The sequence below is a fragment of the Hyposmocoma kahamanoa genome, unplaced genomic scaffold, assembly GCF_003589595.1.
Source record: "Hyposmocoma kahamanoa isolate Upper Pololo Valley unplaced genomic scaffold, ASM358959v1 187, whole genome shotgun sequence".
Classification (NCBI taxonomy): domain Eukaryota; kingdom Metazoa; phylum Arthropoda; class Insecta; order Lepidoptera; family Cosmopterigidae; genus Hyposmocoma; species Hyposmocoma kahamanoa.
This window is the reverse complement of record NW_020653716.1, coordinates 592511-615470: the sequence shown is the minus strand read 5'-3', so window position 1 is coordinate 615470 and position 22960 is coordinate 592511. Positions and strand designations below refer to the sequence as shown.

The 22960-nt window shown below is 38.8% G+C and overlaps 2 protein-coding genes across 4 annotated transcripts in view; both read right to left on the bottom strand.

Moving 5' to 3' along the window:
• Positions 1-6496: 6496 nt before the first annotated feature.
• On the bottom strand, positions 6497-10389 carry LOC113226295 (carboxypeptidase B-like). Its single transcript, XM_026458868.1, has 6 exons — positions 10287-10389; positions 8362-8571; positions 8056-8275; positions 7639-7947; positions 6970-7240; positions 6497-6858 (listed from the first exon to the last, which is right to left on the bottom strand). The coding sequence occupies exons 1-6, from the start codon at positions 10355-10357 to the stop codon at positions 6551-6553; spliced, it is 1389 nt and encodes a 462-aa protein (XP_026314653.1). The 5' UTR covers positions 10358-10389; the 3' UTR covers positions 6497-6550.
• A 6354-nt stretch (positions 10390-16743) lies between these two features.
• Positions 16744-22960, bottom strand: part of LOC113226310 (melanocortin receptor 4-like) — a 14538-nt gene continuing 8321 nt past the window's right edge. The window contains exons 3-5 of one of the 3 annotated variants that reach the window (XM_026458892.1): positions 21728-21877; positions 20970-21036; positions 17330-17520 (exon numbers count right to left, since the gene is read on the bottom strand). In XM_026458892.1, coding sequence (XP_026314677.1) covers positions 17466-17520; positions 20970-21036; positions 21728-21877 — 272 coding nt within the window. In that variant the 3' untranslated portion in view covers positions 17330-17465. Of the gene's footprint in view, positions 17521-19874; positions 19927-20969; positions 21037-21727; positions 21878-22960 lie in introns of those variants that run through there. The other 2 variants (XM_026458891.1, XR_003310086.1) reach the window with 2 other exon arrangements.

The following is a 22960-nucleotide window of genomic DNA, read 5'->3' as shown; positions in this document are numbered from 1 at the left end:
TAATCAACGCTTAGAGAGTTACCGAGAAAGAAGATTACTGCTTTGCCAGCGGAGGTTCTGCAGTTGATTATCCCACCTTGTTTATTATTGTAATTAACTATTATATCTAGTTTTAATATGTAGTTGTAGAGTATTTTACTATAGGTGTTTTAGTTATATAACGCACATTTATTATTATACGTGTCAATTTTGTTACTTACTACTGAAACATAATTTTTGTGGTTATTGTATTGTTCGTTGATTTAATTTAATTGTATAAATATAAAAATTGTAAATAAATACCTACCGAACACGTTATAAATGTAATAAACATTTATCATTTTTTAAATTTATTTTTAAATTTTTCTATGTCCTAATACTTTTATATAATAAAAAAATAATGCACTCGTGCCTTACAGGCATGTGAAGAAGGCAGAGGCACCTAATTACATAGCTATTACCCACATTTCACCGCGTAATTGGTGACCTTACGTGTTAGGTGGTGAGGCCATCACTGTTGTAGGGTCTACACACATTACAGTACACAGGTTTCCACTTTTTTTAGCTTATAATAGCATAATATACCTGCAATATGCATAAACAATTAAAATAACTCAAAAAATAATTTTGTCCCGCTAGCTCGTACTCGACGAGACACTGTGCGGCCCTATCACCACAGTTTTTTCCACGGAAGCGTGCAAAAACGCTTTTGCGCGCAGATTTCTAATGAGAAAGAAATCCTTTCCGAACCAGTGAAGTGAAAAAACCTTTTCCACGCTAGCGTGGAAAAAACGCGGGCTAAAACTGCCTCGTGACTCGGCCGGAAGCCGATACGGCACTTAGAAAGAATGGTTCGAAGGCCTCCAATATGGAGGTGAGGAGTCTCTCCGACTGTGAGTCAGAGGGTGAGAGGATGGTCTCGGCCTCCTCAGACGTAGAATCCACCCTCTCGGAAGGGAATTCGCGCGCGGTGTCGTGCTCCGGGTCGGCCAGAGAGGAGGAATCGTCAAGGGCCCCCAAGCGCGCCGCCCCCCGTCGAACGAATCTATGGAGCCCGAAAGGGCTCCAAAGATTAACACGGCCCTTAGGGGCAGACCTAGAGGCCCCAGGAAGCCCTTCCCCGGTGCAGCGACGGCAGGAAGGGGGCGCTCCAGCTCGTCAGAGTGGAACGCCCTCCAGAAGGAAGCGGACGCCGCCTTCTTCAAGGAGGCCCTCAACGGCCGGGGTCAGGACAGAGAGGCTGAACCCGATGGCACGGCGGGCCTCATGCGAGAGACCCTGGTCCAGAAGGCACGATACGGCCTCGCAGCAATATATGCGGAGACCGCCAAGTCCTCTAACCTCAAGGGGACGGTGGTCAAAGCCATAAAAGAGGCCGTCAGGAAGGTGGAGGGAGACAACCGCCGGATGAGGGGGCAGCTCGCTGCCTTGGAGACGGAGGTGAGGACCCTGAGGGGGGCCTACTCCTCTGCCATGGCCAAGGCCACCACCGCCGTGCAGCTCCGCGGGCTTTCCCAAATGGGCACTCACCCGCCTGGACCTTGAGCTCGCAGAGGAAGCAGCCATGGTCCAGGCGAGGCGAAAGAGGAGTTCTTGGCTGCCCATGGGGGAGGCCGTACAAAGTTGTGCGCAAAAAAATGTACGGCGCATCTACCATGAAGTCACTGGAGCTGGATCTCTTCAACCGGGTGGTGGAGGGCCTTTTCCCCGAACCGCAGTCCTTCACCCCACCAGCCATAGTGCCCCCCAGAGCAGACGGGTGGCAGACTGAGGAACCCCTTCCGGAAATCACCGAAGGGGAGTTGGAGTGGGCGGTGGGACGGCTGCGGGGGCGCAAGAAGGCTTCCGGCCCGGACGGGGTACCGGGACGAGTCCTTCGCATTGCCCTGAAGCATCTCGGGACCCGCCTCAAGCATCGGGGTTGTTTCCGAGATGCTGGGAGGAGGGAAGGCGGGTCCTGGTGCCCAAGCCGGGCCGACCTGCGGACTTCCCCTCGGGGTTCAGGCCCCTCGTCCTGCTGGATGAGGTGGCGAAGATCCTGGAGCGAATCATCGCCTCCGGATCAACGAACACCTGAGGGGGACAGGCCCCGATGTGTCGCAACGGCAGTACGGGTTCAGGGCTGGACTCTCCAACCTGGACGCCCTGGAGTCGCTGCGACACATCGTAGAGGAGGGTAACGGCGAGGGGTAAGGCGTGGTGGCTGTGTCGTTGGACATAGTCAACGCCTTCGGCACTCTCTCCTTCGCCGTTATCAGGGAGGCGCTGAGGTACCATAATATCCCCAGGTACATCAGCCGTCTGGTGGAGCACTACCTGGAGGACGGGTGGTGCTCTACCAAACGAGGGAAGGGAGGCGCGCCGAGCGCCCAATGAGGTGCGGAGTGCCCCAGGGGTCCGTATTAGGACCACTACTGTGGAACCTGGGGTACGATTGGGTGCTGAGGGGCGCGTTGCTCCCGCGGACGGCAGTCATCGCGTACGCCGATGATAAGCTGGTGACCGTCCGGGGGACCACCTTCCAAGAGGCGGCCCTAAAAGCCTTAGTAGCGGCGGGCATGGTGGTCCGCCGAATACAACTGCTGGGGCTCGAGGTCGCCGTGCCGAAGACGGATGTGGCCGTCTTCGGCGGGAGGGGTAGAGGTTGGGCGGTGCCGGCAGGCCCACATCTCCATCGCAGGAGTATCGGTCCCGGTCAAGTCCCAGATGAAATATCTGCCTAGATGGTCTTGGACCGGCGATGGAACTCCGGCAACTTGCTCCCCGAATAGTGGGCGCCGCATCGGCGTTGGGCAGGCTCCTGCCCAACCTCGGGAGGCCGGGAGCCCCATGCAGAAGGCTATACGCCGGGGTGACCCGGGATATGGCCTTATACGGGGCTCCCATTTGGAGTGGGGCCTTATCAGCGGCGACGAAGTCGCTGCTGAGGAGGCCCCACAGGGTGGTCGCCCTGCGAATGTGCAGGGCGTACATGACGGTGGCCGGCGCTGCCGCATGCGTCCTCGCCGGTACTCCGCCGTGGGACCTCGAAGACGAGGTCCTGACGGAGGTCCGCACCTACCGGCGGGGAATGAGGGACCGAGGTGAGCGACCCGCTCCCCAAGAGGTGGAGCGGGAGCGCCGCCTCGCAGTGCAGCGTATGCGGGACCGGTGGAAAGAGGGCTTGGCGGATCCCCCCTATGGCACTCGTACCATAGGGGCGATCCGCCCTGTCCTCGTAGAGTGGGTAAACCGGTCCCACGGGCCACTGTCGTACCACCTTGTGCAGGTACTGACCGGGCACGGCTGCTTCGGTCACTACCTGCACAAGGTGGCGAGGAGGAAACTGTCCCTGTCGTGCCACGAGTGCGGCGCTGCGGATGACACTGCGCAGCACAACCTAGAGGTGTGCAGCCGGGGGATGAGCAGCGCCCCACTCTGACGGGGACTGTAGGGCAGGACCTCTCGCTGCCGAGCGTGGTTGCCGCCATCCACGATAGCGAGGAGTCCTGAGAAGACGGTGGCCTCCTTTTGCGCAGAGGTTATGTCGCAAAAGGAGGCCGCGGAGCAGGTGCGCGAGGACGCGGCGGATGCGCACCCGCTCCGGCGCAGACGTACGGGGAGAAGGCGAAGGCAGTTCGCTGCTCGCCTGATCCCCTAGTGAGACCAGCGGGCTCTGGACAGGGACTCCGGAGCCTGCATTGCACGGTCTCACTCGTCTGGAGGGCGGGTCGGAGGACAACCGACTTGCCCCTCCGTTGGCGCGGGAGCCCTGGCGTAAGCTAGGGCGGCCGGGCGGCGGCGTGGTGAATGTTCACTGATCCCACGGCGCGGACTTAACCGGCGAGAGGGAAACCCGGGGGGTTTTATTGGGGTAGGCCCTCCAGTGTAGAGGGAGAGTCCCCACATAACCCCTGAGTCTCCCTGGGCTCAGGTTTATCCATAAAGATTTCCCCCCGTCAAAAAAAAGGTGTTACCCCCCCACCGACCCCCTAATCGACCACCTAACCCATCCCTCACCCACCCCTAAACCACTTGTAACCCATAACTCATTTTGCATTCGTCGCGTCGTGTGAAACAAACCGTACCTTTATAGAAAAACGAATGCAGCGCAAACTGCATTCAAAAAACGCAACTCACAACTCACAAAATTACGCTCGTCTGGCCTCACACTAAATGCGGAAATATTGTCTTGTTACTATGTATTACAATTATTATTTTTTAAATGCATTTTGTTCCACTTATTCACATTGCTTACCAAGACTTTAAAATAAATTGACCATAATAAAACAATTCAATTAGGCTTAGGTTTATTCTCTTTAAATAAATTATACAAAATACCTTTACAATCACCCAAGGACATCAAGATCTTGTAGTACGGGAATCCAACGGCTTCTATTGTGTTATCCAATTTTATTTCAATATCACTATTACAGTTACAGAAATAATACAGATAAATTACAATAAAAACGACAGAATAAATTTTCAAGTACATTATAACAGCGTTCGTTATCTATGGACTGAACACGTCTTATGTATGCCTTCCAGTGAACAACAATGCTTTGTAAACTTGATAGAGGTAATTAAGTATCTATGATAGGTACGTAAACATAAGCGATGATAGGAATTTAGGCAATGTTGGATGATGGAATTCAATGCGACCAAGTTGTTCGTAATTAACATAATTGTATTCTTTGCATGGCTGCAACATAGTCCGACCATCTCCGTCACATCGGGCACATTTATTACACTCTATATACAGGGGTCCCATGGCTATGCGACACGAAGAGAAAGTACTTACTTTTGAACATAGGATATTTTGCTTCATGGATACATTATTTCATTTTTTAAAGTAAGTAATACTGCATTCAAAGATTTTTTGAAAGTTGCTTGCATGTCTGGGAATACAACGGACTAAAAATGTGAAAACAAAACAGGCTGTATTTTTATGATATCAATCGAAATTGTTAATTACATGAATTTACTCACTTTTAAGTAACATAGTATCTTAAATTAAAGGAACACTATGAAATTTTATATTTAAGTCCAGGAGAATGAATAATAATGCGTTTTACTGTCGATATTCTTATTTCAAGATGGAACTCCGGAGAGCTGCGAAGTCTCTTAACGATTGGTTTCCTACCTGAATCAATACTTTTAGACCTGACACTATTAGATTTCTTTTTCTGGATATTCAAACAATTTGGCAATGTGAACGAGTTAAAAACGAAATTGTGCTTACTGGTATTCATTATAAATGCCAGAGATAATACGATCAAAAATTATCTACGCGCAGCATAAGTTCGCTGCGCGAAGATTGAGAATTTGCATACAAGAAGGTGGATCACATTTTGAACATCTGATAAATTTATTGTAAGTACCGTAGACATACATTGGCAGTTTCAAGTTTGTTTCTGTTTTTAATAAATTATACAATTTCATGGTGTTCCTTTAGATTAAGACACTGTATTATTTAGAAGGAATTAATTCGTATAATTGACAATTTCGATCGGTATCTTAAAAATATAGATTTTTTTTCCACGTTTGGTTGGTTCGACTCTCTGGGAATCGAACCAACCAAATGTTTTTAGAACCACCACGCAATTTTTTTAGTCTTTTTGATCGCAGTATTACTTAACTTTAATAATAAAATATGAAGCAAAGTATCCTATCTACAATATTTAAATACTTTGCCTCCCTTAACTGCTTGAATAGTTACTTTGATTATTTGCTGTACGATCTTAGGTTAGTCATTTTCTAATACAATGATGATGCAATTGCCCTTTAGTTGCATTAGGTCTGGTTGGTAGTACTTGGTACTTGATACTTGGTGCAACGGGCTGGTATCCGCAACTCGACGACAAAGCGCCTATTTTGGTAGTATACCTAATGTTGATTTAAACTGCCTCCGTGGCCGAACGGTTACCATACCGGCCTTTTTTTTTTTTTTGACGGGGGAAATCTTTATGGATACCCCTGAGCCCAGGGAGACTCAGGGGTTATGTGGGGACTCTTCCTCCAGACTGGAGGGCCTACCCCACTAAAACCCCCCCGGGTTTCCCTCTCGCCGGTTGAGTCGGCGCCGTGGGATCAGTGAACATTCACCACGACTTACCATACCGGCCTGCCACGCAGAGGTGCCAGGTTGTATTCCCGGGCCGGGAGAAGTATTTGTATGGCCTACATTTATTTCTCTCGTGAGTTTGGGTGTAATTTGTGGTTGTCTATGTGTGTATCCATGGCACCCGCGACACAGGGTTTCTCTAGTGCGGGGCTATGTTGAGTGTGAGCGTTATTATTATATTATTATTATTATAGATAGAAATTTTCTAGAATTGCTTTTGATGATTATGGCGTGTGCATAAAACCATTCTAATTTGGGTAAAGTCTAGCACACAAACTTGTGTGGTACCTACTATCGTAGTTCTATGTATCATTGTTGAAGTAAATCACACCGGCTGAGTTTGATAAACATTATGATAATAGGTGTATTATTTCAACTACAACCTGTAATAGCATATACCTGTATTATTAAGCTAGAAGTGAAATAGATGGATGTGTTAAAAGAAATAAATGAATTTATTTATTTTTCTTAATTAAACAGTGAGAGAACATAATGCCCTCCAGCTGCGACGCCAGCCCAAGTTTCAGTGATGATCTGCTTAATATAGGATGGCGGTACTAAGAAACCATAATCGTAGCCGGGCAATTCCACAGTGTAAGTGAGAGGGATGCCAACCGCGCGAGTCCAGTCTCGAGAAGTACCAGTGGTGAAATACAGGACCATTGCGGCGTTTCCGACGATGTATCTCCTGGCTCCTTCCAGAGCGAGGGCGTCAATGGCTTGAGCCATTTCGATACCAGCATGGTGGAGACTCAAGCCGTTGGGTGGTAGGGTACCTATAAAAAGATACTTTATGAAATACATATTGAATGGATCCAGACTTTGCTTATTAAAGCTATTAATAAAGGGAGAGATCATTTTTTAAAATGTTAGACACAGGAACTCACCGTTATTGCCCCAAGCGTACAAGAACATGTTGCCATGGCTGTGCAGTGCGAGGTACATTATGGCTCTGTCAAGATTCTGAAAAACTACGTCTCTGACAATTCGAGTTTCTGGCTCAGAAAAAGGAACAGGTCCTTCAAAGGTGAGGGCGCAGGGGTTACTGGCGCTTGCCGTGGTGCCCCAGTAATGGTCGAAATTGCGATTGACGTCAACGCCAGGGCATTCATCAGAGCCGTTGTGGTTACGGGAACGAGTCTTGCGCCACATTCGATCCTAAAAACAATTTGTTCGAAACACATATGGAAGTTTGTGTTTCGTTTTTTGTTTGTCTACCATATTGCTGTTGGTGATCATATTTTTGATAACAAATAATATAAGTGAAATAATATTAAATTCGCAAAGAATTTTTTTATTTGCCGTTTCGGGATTTTCGGGATTTGGTGCATTGTGAAATCAGCATTTTTTTAAAGTAGGTTAAGGTTGGTTTTTAAATGTTTTAAATTGTGAGTCGGCCCATTTAAATTGACCGTAACCTTTCATATTATTACTGGGAACAAAGATAAAATCACCAATTAGTCAAGCAAAACGAAATAGTTATTGTTCATATTTATCATGTTTAGTATTCATATCACGTCCATTAAATTTCCTAACGGCCATTGAAATGTCCTTACCTCCTCTATAGAGTATTCATAACCATCCGGGTTGACTAAAGGAATGATGATCCAGTCAATTTGATCTAAAAGAACACTATCAGCTCCCTCAACTAGTTGCTGAATAATGTAACAAGCTACGGGAGGAGTGACCCATTCTCTGGCGTGTGTGGCAGAGTCAATAATGATCACAGGTTTGCGGAGGTCTTCGAATCGCGTGGTTGATATTCTGACATATTTGATCTGACGACCTTCAGTACTCATCCCTGCGTTGACGACGACTACTTTATCGGAATGGTTACGTCCCATTTCATCAATGAAATTGTTAATCTAAAAAAAAAATTATGAAAAATCATGTTACTTTTATGAAATAATGTTCAGGTGTTATTAAATATTAATAAATTAATTCATAGGTTAATAGGTATTTAATAAATTTACCACTTCAGTGTTGTAGTAGGCGTCCCAAGTCATCGTTAAATCATCATCTTCCTCACTTTCACTATCTTCTTCACCACTACCGTTATCACCACTACCATCTCCATCATCAGTAATTATACTATCATCATCGTTAATTATATTATAGTATTCATCACTTCTGTCATCACGTCCAGCTGCTGCCTTTGCGTATGCATTCGCAACGTCTTGTTGACGAAGAAGTCTGAAAGCGAATGTGAATAATATGTACTATATGATTTCCAAAAGATTATTTTATATGTTATTTTACCCCATAGCACCAATACTTACGCAGCAAGGTCTTTAAGCATCATTGTGTAGGACATGTTTTTTTGGTCGAAATAATTGAACCATTTGTGCTTTTCTTCTGGAGATAAGCGTACCAAGGCCTCTAGTTGACGTGATGCCGAGTTGCGTGCAGGATTAATTGTCAGGATATCAAGTTCTGCTTCGAGGGCAACAAATTCTTGAGCAGGACCAATAACGCGGTAAAGTTGATGACTAGAACAAATTGATTTTGGATAAAAGTTATCTACGTTTGATCAATCCCTTGTTCAATGAAATTTTAAGCTGTATTGGGCTGCTCACGTCGCTCAATTTTTCACTTTATTTTGTATTGTGGTTGTTGTATTTTAACGATAATTTAGTAACTTTGTAAGAGAATGAGAATGTTGATAACTCTCATTGGCTCTGTCTAGCTATACCTAAAATTTATTTATTGTTTACTAAGTTGTTGTTGTTCCAAATAAAATAATAATAATATAAAAAAAAATTCTTTCTCGTAATAAATAGTACACGTATATATTTTTTATCGAGGGACTAAAACGAGCCAATTAATACTCGAACCGATTAGCCATCCGAGCTTTAGCCAGGGTGTCTATTAATACAAGGATTTATATTGGCGTTTAGTGTTGAGAAAATAATAATTTAGTTATTTATTTCAATCGTTTACGCTCTATATCAAAATCACGAACCAAAATTCTGAACATTTTGCGCTATTTTTTGCGGAAAAGGCACGGAACTACAACCGAACGTACTGTACGTCCTAAGTTTTATTAGTTTGTTAGACTAGAGTTTATTTAGGTCACTCGAAATAAGTTACAAAACTAGGCACTTTTACTCCCTAGGGATTCAATCATGCACTTTACTTTTAGAGCATGAGAAGTCTTTAGAGGTCTTTAGAGGTCAGTTGACTGTATTGAGTTGTTGCTGTGTTGAGTTGTAACAAATACACGCGATTTAAATCCGGAAAAATAATTTCATTTTCTATGATTTTGTCTTAGTTCACTATGTTATCTTAGAGTGATTACACCCGGCGACTTTTCGCAGCGATGCAAACGCAAGTCTGCACTTGCGATTTATAGGCGATTGCAGCGATGCAAACGCAAGTCTGCACTTGCGATTTATAGGCGAGTGCAGCAATGCAAACGAGCGACTGCATCGACACAAACGCGCGATTGCAGCAAATAGTGTACTTGTAAGGTACAATGACCACTTCTTAATAAATGTGTACTATTAACTAACTAATTTACTTTAAAGCTGTTGGTCTTCCTAAGATAAAATAAATAAATAAATAAATAAATAACAAATAAGCACTTTTCGTACTTTTTCGAAATGCAGCATTCCTCATACTGCATTCGTCTCGTAGACGGCTGGTTAACGCAGCTTAGGCAATAAAGGTTAGGTGGTTCACTTTTCTACAGTTTTGAATACAGAGTAGTGCCATTTTAAAAAATTAATCTTAAATTTACGTGTGCATTCCCTGGAAAAATTCTGTAGAGCCGCCATAATGCACCCATAGTAACAAAGGAAATGAGTAAAAAGTTACTTGAAATAAAAGTTTATTAAATATTACGTTTTACTACTATAATATGCACTTACGTTTTTTTGGGAAATTACTCCACTAACTTGCTATAATTATTAATACAAAGATATAACACTAAGAAAAAATACTTTATTCAGCATTAGAACGAGCGCCTTCAGAGTACCGTGCGCAACTAAGCTACGGAACGAACAAAAACAAAAATCTGTAACAAGCACATGGAAAAATAAGTAAGGCCTGCTGGTTCGTCCTGTAACTCAGATGGAAGACCGTCAGGTACGGTATGCCGAAGGCGCTGGTTCGAATCCAGCCGGATCGAAGGGTTTTTCATTATGACACTAAGGTGTTAGATCTTTGTATCAATAATTATAACAAAGCTACTTAGTAAACTCACCCTTCATATTTCTCATGCTTGCCACTTACTGCAGCTATAAGGAGCAGCAGGCACACCAGGAGCTTCGCCATCTTTCACTGGTCAACGGTTCAATGAGCTCGAACTAAATGTAGCTCAATTTTGTAACATCGTACCTCATAAATTGTGCAATAAAGAATTATATCAAAATGATAAAACATTTATTGTCATAATCCTCACACTCTTTTAATGTTACTTAATATTTGCAGTAATAACTCTAATTAATAGATTAAAAATGGATAAGAAAGTTGTTTTTAAGATCATAATGTTTATAGATGGGTATAACTACATATTTATCTTTAGATTACCGGGTAATTTATGAGTATATATTGAACTTAAAGTAATGATTTAAAGAATACACAATCATAGATACTGAAACCTATAAGCCGAATTAACGTAGGTATTTGACCAAATGGTCATTTGGTTGTATACCTTTCACTTTATGTAGTAGAAACGAAATTACTTACAGCATTGGTATTTATAATCCCGCTATTATGTACAGTTTTATTGGCAAGCCAGAAAATTTGGCAGTCTTACTAGGTATTTTGTTATTGTGCATTCAAATAAATATTCACTTTATTTAACAGAAACAAAGTTGTATGTTGCATTGCGAGAAGTTTAGAGATAGCATTGTTATATGAAACTTTGTTTCATAAGAGTAAAGCCGCACGGCAACTGTCTATTTTTCAAGGGAATATACCTTAAAGGGGGGCACTCCACGGAAGAAATATGTGGTCTGTGGGGCATTCATTATCCTGCATTGCAGTCTGTCTTGCCGTCCGCCCCGTAATGCAGGATTATGAATGTAGTCGCAGCGTGCAAGCCATCCTGCAATCCTGCAATGCGTCCTGCGAGACTTCATACCCGGGCCATACGCAGGATAGTGTGTGAGCAGTTTCCCACCTGCGCGGCGGACTGCCATGCAGGTAGTGAATGGGCCGTTTCGAGGGGGCATGCATATCCTGCATTGCAGTCAAGTCTAGCCGTCCGAAATGCAGGATTATGAATGTAGTCGCAGCGTGTAAGCGATCCTGCAGTCCTGCAATGCGTCCTGTGAGGCTTCATAGGTGGGTCATGCGCAGGACTGTGTGTGATTTATTATATGTTACACTTTGTAAGTAATATTGAAATAGGTTTTAATCTTATCCACTAAATGGTTCTTAATAAGTGCATACCAACGTATACACTTCCATAAAATTGATGTTGTTAAATTTAAGGTATATAATGAGTTCCTGCAATTTATATATATCATTATGAAGTGTATGTAAGTAGTGTCGAGATAAACAATTTAAGATAAGTCATATTATAATCGGCCCTAAATATTACGTATCATACTTTATCTATCACGAATATTAGTCATTGAGGAAAATTTCAAGACCTATATTATATCCTCCCCCCCCCCATTTGTCCCGCAGATTTATACAAGGTGTAATCGTTAAGTGTGCCCAGGCGATTATTCCATAAATAGAAGAGATATCAAAAAGCTTTAAAGTGATATAGAAAGTACATTACCTAACGAATAAATCGACATTGATAACTTTTTACATTAAAACTAGAAATATCCAAAATGTTAACGTTAAACGCTCCCATACCATTAACATGACATTCATAGAGAGGCTTTAGTTGACATACTTTAAGAGTAACAACAAGGTTACAGATAACAAAACTTATCCCATACAATGAAATGATCCTTAGATGAACCTGGATCAGCACTAAAAAACAAATTGATCAATTTCATTCGTTTACATGGACAACTCATATTTGACCAAGTAATTGTCTACGCCATTATATTTTTATTCAATTAAAAGATAGTTTTAATTGAATTGTTATCTGTAAACTTATTGTTACCTCTTAAAGTAGATCAACTAAAGCCTCTATGAATGTCATATTAAATGTGACATTCATAGAGGTATTCTAGTATTATGTTTAAAAAGTTATTATCGTCGATTTACTCATTACGTAACAAAGGTGCTTTTGATATCAGTTTAAAGCTCTTTCATATTTGTGGAATAATGGCCTGGGCACACTTAACGATTCCACCCTTTAAAGTGCGGCCTATTCACAATGGTTCAAATTTTTTTAGGCAGACGTAACTACTCGTTTAAAATAAACACTGGTTTTGCGAATTCAATATTTTAGAACTGAAATCATTCTAATTTAAAAAATAATAATCCAATAAATCAAATGAAATTTTGTCTGAAATAATACGTAAGTTTTCGAAGTACCTGCCTTTAGTTTCCAATATAAAATATATTTTAAGCCTGTGAAAAGTCTGTCGATTCTCTCGTATTCTCCTTATTGCCACCGGGATAAACAATCTTAATGTAGCTATTAAGCCGAGGTACTATGAATTTGTTCGTTGTTATTAGAAAATTGATCATTTTTTAATTGTACAATGAGAAATTACCAAAAGGTGAAAAACTACGGCGCAATCCAAGATCACAAAAATGGTTCATTCCATATACAAGCTAGACTTTCATATGAAATTTTACCTGGTGTGGTGAAATAATTTAAAGTTAGAAGCATTTCGGTGGCTAGAGTAAAACAGTCTTCAAAAAAGTACAATAAAATGTTATCAGCTGAACTATTCACTGTTTAGGTGGTATTTAAAGCATAAGTATTATTTTTTAAAGTACTGGCTGTGTAGCTGTATTTTTAAATTTTTGCTGTACATTTTTGTTGTACAAGTAGGTATGTATTAATAGTATTATTACTTGTATTTGCGGAACCAATGTTTTGTTTTAAATTGGTCTCTATGATGTCCTCTATTTAAAAAAAATCTCATTGTAAATGGGCCACCTTATAGCACTCAAATTGAAACCAAAATGTAATTGTAAGATTCAACAGTTTGAGCTGCATGAATGAATGGGTAAATGAATGATATATTTCTTGTTGTAATACTTAGGTACAGGGTCAAGATAAATAAGGATCAGTTGAAATTAAGATTTATTAAATTCAACTTCATGCGGTTTGATGATAAAGTCCAAAGTTCAGTGTATCGGTTGATGTGTGACTGTACAAAATTTTTATAACAAACGTCAAACCATGCCAGATTGTAAAAAATATATTTATTTATTTATTTTTTTTTTTTATGTTATCAATGTCACAATATTACAATTGGAAATACAATGTCAAGGGATAACTATGATCGTCAGTAACAAAATAATAATAATAATAATAATAATGAATATAAAATAAAGTAGTATAACTACTGCTTGTCGAATAAAATAAAATTAAAATTGTTTCAAAAGAAACTCATCGACACTGTACAATTCAATATCCAATAAAAGGATTTTTAGTCGGGTACAAAACGTTTCATCGTTTCTAACACTTTTTAGGTCTGTGGGTAGATGTTCGTAGAATCGGGGACCTATTACCCGCGGATTTCTAGTTGCAAGTTCGGTACGGTGGACAACGGATTTTAGTGTTCCCGCGTTTCGCAACGCTCGGCCTCCGCCCGTACGTCGTTCATAAGTAGCCAAGTTTTGACGCGCATAAACTATTATATCATAAATATATTGTGAGTACATGGTCATTATATTGTATTTCTTAAAAAGGTTTCTGCAGGTCTGACCCTTTTTTATGCCTACTATTGTTCTTAGTGCACGTTTTTGAAGAATAAATACCCTAATCGACTCAGTTGAATTACCCCACAGTGTGATGCCATAAGACATCAACGAATGAAAATATGCATAATACGTCTGCCTCAATACCACACTGGAGACAAGAGGACGCAGTTTCCTCAGTGCGTATGCAGCACTTCCAAGTTTTTGACATAGAGTTTGTATATGTGACTTCCAGTTCAAATTTGAGTCTAGCGTTAAACCCAAGAATTTACAGGTGTTACATAATGGAACAATGGAGGTGATAATTGGCTTTGTTATAGAATTTCTTCCTGAGAACAACATAAGGTTTGACTTCGATTCGTTAAGAATAAGTCCATTCGCAGAGAACCACTCACACAGCTGCTCATACGTGCAGGCTAATTTTTCTTCCAACTCGTTGTAGGTTTTAGCACACACTATAACGGTTGTATCGTCCGCAAATAGAACCACAAGACCCCCTGATATAAAGTATGGCAGATCATTAATGAATGCCAGTGTATAAATATTATGTAATCTTCTTACTCTTCTGGGAGTTAGGTCCAAACAAACTACGAATGCATTTGGATTTGCAAATCTTGATGATAATATGCCCGTCAGAATATTGAAGACACATTTACTTGATCGAAATTAGTGTAAAGATTAGAACAATTTCATCAACAACCACATGATCTAAAAAAAACTTAATTTTGGACAATTTTGTCCAAAATGAAGTTTTTGTTGAAAAATGATATTTGATAAATGTCCACCACGACCACAGTCACAGAAGTCGATTCTCTCATCGAAGTTTTTAAGTCACACAGCCACCGGAACAATGCATTTATTGCAAACCAAATTTCCTGATCGCATAATTTTTCGCATTCGCATAATTTAAAATTCTAAAACTGAACTTACACGCGACTCCGACAACATGTTACATCGACATGATTTTACTCAGACATTACGTTACTCCGACAATATGTTACTTCGACATTATTTTACTCAGACACTACGCTACTCCGACAACATGTTACATCGACATGATTTTACTCAGATGCTACGCTACATCGACAACACAGACGAGGTGTATATTAAACAGCATTCTAGTACTCTGATAAGAAAACTCATAATTACAAACCCATCTAGGAAATGGTTTCTTATTATGTATCGATCTATATAACAAAAATAACATATATCATGTCATGTTATAGCATATAATGTAACAAAAAAAAAACAAAATCATAAGATCGAAAAGTTCTTTTATTAGTTATATAAAGTGTAACAAAAAACTATTAAATTAAAATATAAATTTTTACTACACTATTTCATGTATGTACAAAAACCTAATTAAATTATTATTTTCGGGACGGAAGAAAATTTGTTCTTTTCGAAGCACAATTTTGGATAATGGATTGGACTTTTGAAATAGTATATTTTATTTTATTTTAATATTTTTTTTGTTTCACTTTATACAGAGTGTTTTTTTTTAATGGGACAATTGGGGAAGTCCGAAACCATAGAAGATACAAGAAAACTGTCTTAGCAACCATAAAGTTTTTTTTATGAAATCAGTTTCGGCATATTTTTTTTTAGTCAAGCGTGGGTTCGCCATAATAATTAATAAAATTGATCAAAATTTTGTTTAGTGCTGAGCGACTCAGAGTTATGAAGGGATCATTTCATTGTAGGGGACGAAAAAATCGGGGCAGCAGAAGTTGATCAAATTCCATACAATTTTTTTCATATAAAATAAATAAAATTTACAATTTTAGTTGTAGTGACAAAGTTTTTTTTAATGCTAATAGACTCAGTTTCTTAAAAGGATGACTTTATTGTACCCGAAGAAAAATATCGGGACAGCAAAGTTGGCCAAGTTTAAAAAAAAAATTTCATTCACAATGAACAACATTTTATTAAATTTGACGAACTTCTGCTGGTCCGATTTTCTTCGTCCCATACAATGAAATGATCCCTTCATAACACTGAGTCGATCAGCACTAAAAAAGATTTTGATCAATTTTATTTGTTTTTTTAGACAATTCACGCTTGACCAAAAAATTGACTATGCTAAAACTATTTTCTCAAAAAAAGACAACTTTATGGTTCCTAAGATAGTTTCGTTGCATCTTCAATGGTTTCGGATTTCCTCATACTGTCCCTTTAAAAACTTTATTTTTCCGATAAAATTCCGATTACATAATGTTGTCCTTTTTTGTCATAGTGATCGGTATAAGAAATCATTTCCTACGTGGGTTTGTAATGATGATTTTTCTTATCAGAGTACAAAGATATTTTTTAATAAACATCTCATCTGTGTTGTCGATGTAGCGTAGTGACTGAGTAAAATATTGTCGTAGTAACATATTGTCGGAGTAACGTAATGTCTGAGTAAAATCATATCGATGTGACATGTTATCGGAGTCGCCTGTGTTGAATTTCAGTTTTAGAGTGGATCATGTGATTTAACACCGCTGGATTGTTTTTATGCGGTTATGTTAAAGACACAGTCTATACGCAGTCAATCGAATCGATTGCAAGTGATTAACGAAATAGACCCACCATTTTGTCAAAAAGTGATTAAAAACTTTGATGAAAGAATCGACATCTGTAACTGTGTTCGCGGTGGACATTTATCATATATCATTTTTCATTCATAATTTCCAAACCATAAAGTCTTAAGGTCTTTTAATAAAATAAAAATTTGAATCATTGTCATCTAAATTTATTGTTTTATTTTGGTTTACAAAACAAAGTTCTTGTTGAAGAACCCTATAGTTCTTGTACATATACATTTTTAAAGTGGGAAACAAAATCAAACACACAGTTAAATGAAACAACTTTTTAATTTAAAGCTCAACATTCTTCATTAAAATTATTACAGTAACAACTACTAAACAAAAATGATCATAAATCGCTCTTTAACGACAAAATATATTTCAGGTACATTTTCCTCAAGGTTCGTTTAAATCCTGAATGCCTCCAAGCATAAATTAATGGATCGCATAAACTATTGCATACTCCAAGCAAATATAGAGGGCCTAAAGTCAGTACCTCTAGAGGTACACAAGCATACCCACGTCTCAGTATATCACAATTTACATAAATAATTATAGTCACATAGTACGGCGCCCAGGTTCCTACAAAACAGCAAATTACTATAAGAACGGTTTTAACAGCTTTGAGTTTACTCGGATGAGCGTTCAAAGCCTTGGCCTGTCCGTAATAGGTAGATATTTTCGATACTTTTCTATACCTGTGACCCGTTTGCCTTTCTTCTATATTAGTTTTTCTAAGCTCGTGCATCTCGATTCCAGTATCTGTTGTTGTTTCTTTTGAAACTGTTATTGTTACTTTTGTATTAGACGTCTCTGTGGGAGTATCGCAGTTTTTTTCAAATGCTTTATTTACGTAAGCAATGCTGTTAGTTTCTCTATACTCTCTTATCTTGTCGACGGTTTTTACGGCACTGTGTAATATGAGTATGTAGAGAATACAGACCATGATGATTATTGAGAGAACTACGACGGATACGATGATCAGTAGAGAAGCAGGAAATACGGCAATGTACCAACAACGGTAATCAGTGAAGGTCTTGCCTGTCCATCCCATGGCTGGAAGACTGGCGATAAATAGTGCTGAAAGTGTAACAAAAATACAACTGATAAGGTTATTTTCAGAGCTGCACATTGTTACAACTATATTATTTACTGTGTTTGTTACCCAGGGTTGCAATACAAAAAATAACAGACTTAATTTTAGTAATATGTAATCTCAGTACAGAGTACTAAAAAACCGAGCTCAAAAGTCATTCATCCCGTAGTTAGCCACACTTAGAGGTGGAATATTATCTTCAAATTTAAATGAGACCACTACTGAGGTACAAAAAAAAGAATCAACAAACAAAAAAAGAATAAACAACAAAAAAGAATCATCAAAATCGGTTCACAAATCGTTATCGTAAGTTATCGCGTAACATACATACAAAAAAAAAAATTATACAATCGATTGAGTATCTCCCCCTTTTTTGAAGTCGGTTAAAAATAGACATACGGCGGTGGGTCAGTCCTTCTTCTTTAGACTAAAATGGGTTTTGCAAATTGCGATCTTACGTTAATGGCAAAATGGCGATTTATTTTTAGCTGTCGGTTAGATACTTAAAGTAATAAATAAAAAGGTGGTTAGTATCACAGATATATAAATAACAAAAGTTTTTCGTTACATGTCAAATAAATTAAATACGTGGTTGTTTAAAAATTTAACAAAATTAATGTTATGGTCTTAACAAATCAATAATAATATGAATAAATTAATAATTTAACATACAAACGTATAGGTAAAAAAAATTACATCTTAATAGTTTAATCGTTATGTAAATAATATATATATATTATTTACATAACGATATGTTATAGCACAATTCTGGCTAATCAATGTTTTTATTATTCTATCCCTTAAAACTGAATTCCTTTTATAAGATCTTAATTTGTATGTCATGTTGCATTAAGTTACTTCAAAATAAACCATTTGTCTATCTATACGCACATTGCTGCAGCTTTTTCTTATTCCAACAACCTACTATACTATGTATAAACAGATGCCAATTTTATTGCTACAATTTTATCGGGTCGAAGGAATTTTTTCTGAGTGTTCGATCTTTGTGTTAATAATTATAACAAACTAGTGGAGTAATTTAACATAAAAATAATTGAATAGCAATTCAATAAAAGTTTAGGTATAATTTTAATTCATGATCCAATCAGATAGGTATATTTTAACACTCCCATCGTCACGTGGGCCGCCGTCCACAAAAATTCAACTGCAGCAGGCTACTATGCATCTTCAAATGTTAACCAGCAAGCCATGTGGGCCGCTTCCCGCCCACAAAGACAGCGAGTGCAGCAAGCCACTATGTACGTATTTTCGAATTTTACCCTGCAAAACATGTGGTCCACTGGCGTACCACAATTAGGTATTCTAAATTGTTTTCGGTTCTTCTAGTCCTGACCAGTCAAAGATTGCACCAGTAGGCCGGCGCAATATGAGTTGCGCAACTCGGGCATCGGATGTCAGTGAACACAGCCAGTTGTATGAATCTTCTGATAACAACTGATCCCAACCGTGGTGGTGATATCCTATACTGTCTGGTGAAACCCACCTGTCTACTCCCCATCCGATCTCACTAATAGAGGTACAGTACCAGAACGTACCTAACTGACTACCAACACGTCTCACACTAACAATACGTCTTATTTTGGTGGGATAAAGCTTGTGAGGTGTCCCGCCAGCAGCTCACAGAGGCTGCTACAAAAGTTGCGTAAGATCGAAAAAATACATGTCCTGCGCGCTGCCCACATGACCTGTTCAGAAAAATGGTTTGATCTATGGCGTTGAGAGTGTTAAACTAAGGGACCGGCTACACGTTTAAGCTTCATCGGAACTTTGCGCTGGGTAAATTACACGTTTGTGTACTACCTAAATTGAGTAAAAATAAAAATAAAAATAATAATAAATTTAAGTTATGAGCTAATTAGCCTCCACTGCGGTCACGCCATATTATTATGTTAAGGTGTGACCGCAGCGGAGGTGAAGTAAAGGCACAAATATAGCTAATATTTACATAAAATTTCTACAATACATTTCTTAACCAAAGGAATTTAGACTATGTCCGAACTTAGGAACGTTGGGCCTAAAACTATCTTAATTAATACGTACTTAAATAAATAATTTTGTCAGCGATCACGTTGCAATGCACAGTGCGCATGTTTCCGCTGCGAATGCAAGCTCGTTGAATAGATTTTTTTAAATAAGTTTAAGTGACGGGAACAAGTCGCATGCCTGATGGTAAGCTACACGCCTATCCATAACAGTTGCAGTGCTGCTCAAAGCTTTAATCGCAAACGTCTGAAGGGCACTGCCGCTACGCCTGTTACCCTGAGATATAAGTGGACAAGTCCCATGTGCCTGTAATTTCACCAGCGCCTTTATTTACCCTTCTAAACCGGAACACAGTTAATGCTGCTGATATTACTGCTTGGCGGCAGATATAGGTAAGGTGGCCGTACTACTTTGGATTAACTCTTTCACAAGGAGTTCTACAGCTAACTTCATGTTACAGGTGTTCGCTTATCTGGATAAATAACTTAAAAATTTTACAACGACAGTAAAAAAGAGATAATTTATATGTTAATATAATTAAACTCGTAGAATTTATTTACGAAGTGCAGGAGTATTCAATTGCACGTTTTTAGAGAAATATTTTCTACAATACGTTCGAAACTGCGTTCTTACTGTTCTTTGAAAGCCTCTATGCCACCAAGCGTAAATTAAAGGGTTTAGAATACTATTGAAGAACGCTAAACTTGTCAATGGCCCTCTTAACAAAGTTCTATATCTCAAACAATTAGGATTTGTCAGTTTTTCTTCGCACAATACGAAGAAAATTATCACTATGAAAAAAGGAAGCCAAGTCATTAAGAAACTTCCAGAAGTCAGCATAACTACAGTGATCGCCCTAAATTTGTTGGGGTGTTTTGGTTTATGTGTTTTTTTGCAACTTTTGTTGGGAACTTTTTGTGAAGGCAGCACTTTCACGTCATTACCCGAAATATTTGCATCTGAACAACTTGATTCTATGCTACATATGCTGAATTTCGAGTCGTATTGTGTCTGTTCTACAGGTTTTGTATCGAATATTGCCGATATTTGTGTCTTATCATTGTCACCGATGAGGTCATTTATACTTTTTGGTTTCATAATTGTAAAGTTTCTTGAATCTGATTTTTCGTATTTCATATCAAAGGAGGCACTTCTCTGCAGTTTTCTTTTATTTACCTTATTTTTATTCCTATGTTTCATAGATGAGGGGGCACTGACCACGTTTTTAGGATTAGGGTTTCCTATGTAAATTCTCAGCTTAGGTTCAGATGCCGAATTTTTGACAGATTTTTCAGCTGCTTTAATGTTATTTACATTTTTCAAAGCCTTTACTAAGATTATAGAATATAATACTGCTACTACAATGATAGGTACAATACTCAGAAGAGAATTGAATATTACAAGAGATCCAGGAAAGATTCCGACGTACGTGCAACGAAACAAGACGAATTCTTCGTTCTTCCACCCAGTAACCGGCAAAAAGCTGAGCGTGACACCTACAAGTACACGTGTTACATATAATGTTAAACACAAATATAATATATAATCGTTAAAAACGAAAGATTAGTTGCAAACTTTACAGTAGATAATGCCAAAAGTAACAAAGTTAACATTTCGATGCCTTGCTTTCTCAAACTCGTTTCTTATAAAGAGTGATTATTCAGGAGGTGGCAAAACTTTCTATTTATTTTAAAATTAAAAAAATAAAATATTATTAAGGGTGTTAATTTGGATGCATTACTTTAAGAATAGGTAAAAGCCAGTGTGTGAATATTAAGGAAATGCAACGTGAAATCAGCCGAATCATCGTGAATCAGCAGCAGAAAATTTGTATATACAATCCATTTTTTGCACTCAGTACCTTTGTGCTTTAAGATACGAATTTGAGAAAGTAAGACGACGATTTGGCAATATTATTGGAAGGACAGAAAATCTAATGTGTTTTTATTTATTTATTATTTTGACTCTTGCCAAACACACAAAAATAGTAACACTATTTAGGAAGTAGCTAGGGTGGCAGTATAAGTACTGTAGAGTACATATCGAACAAATTCAATTCATAATTTGAAAATTAAGTCGACATTTTCATAGGTAACGGGAAAAGCAACGCTAAGAACATATAAGGTAAGCAATTTACATATCTATAAATTTAGAACATTTATGTATAATTTAATTAGTACCACTTACCAATTATCCAAATACAAACAATGCCAATTCGGACTTTGGTTGTATTGAACCATCTTTGATAGTACAGTCCATGGAGGATGTAGATGTAGCGATCGACAGCTATTAACCCCACGCTAAAGATTGATACCATTGCCGGACATACTAACATACCTGCGATAAAAACACATATAAAATTCATAGTTTCTGACAAGTTTCGTTTATATTTAAAAGTGCTTTATTACTAAAATAAAGCACTAAAATCTAACTTACACAATTTATAAAACTGACGCAGACAATTATAACAAAATATTAGTTTATCATGGCGAACAAAAGATTAACACATCCTTGTAGAAAATCCGTATTGAAATAAAAAAAATAGGTAATAGGTAAAAAACAGTAGTGGCTAGTGTTCATATGCCTACTACGAAATGACATCGTTAAGCTATAATAAAAACTATATATTTTGTGCTACGAAGTTAGCTTTTTTTACCACGAATTCCGCTTTGTAGTTGGAAAGAAGGAATCGAGGCTGCTAGTAGCACGTCTTGCCCACGACCGGTCGTCCGGTTAACGACGGTAGGACGACTTCACCGGTTTCGATAAAAAATAGTGTTGCGGCAAGTGACGCCTAATGTAAAAAAGGTATGGTAATAACTACGGATTTTACTTATCATAGGTTTAATTAGGTTATTTGAATGTTTTGGATTATTTAAAATAATGGTGAAGTTCTAGGTGAACTGAAAATGAATACTTTTTTAAAGTTTGGTTAGGGTTATATAAGTCATGCGAGCATTACTGCGTTCCGGTTTTAAGTTTAAGGGTTAAGGGTGTTGGTGAAGCCATAGGCACATGAGACTTGTCAACGTTATGTCTCAGAGTGACGGGTGCATAATACCCTTCGAATTAGTATTGTAGTTAAATTGGCACGATCTTAGAATTTTTGAAATTTAAGTACATAGATTAATGCTGCTGGTTGTACACCACATAGGAGAGACGTAAGTAATTTAGGATCCGATCAAAGTATGTATATCACAGTTACAATTTGGTAAGGGAACTTGGATAATCACCTACAGATGTGGGACAGAAATGGCATTTAATGCGTTCATCAATTTTGTACTTTAGCTGTCGAGTTCGTGAAGGTCAAAGTCAAAGTCAAAGAATCATTTATTCCATAAGTAAAATAAATTCATACTCAAGTGTGAAAAAAATGTTTAAAATAGGACGTTTTCAAAAACGTCATTTTTTAATCTAATG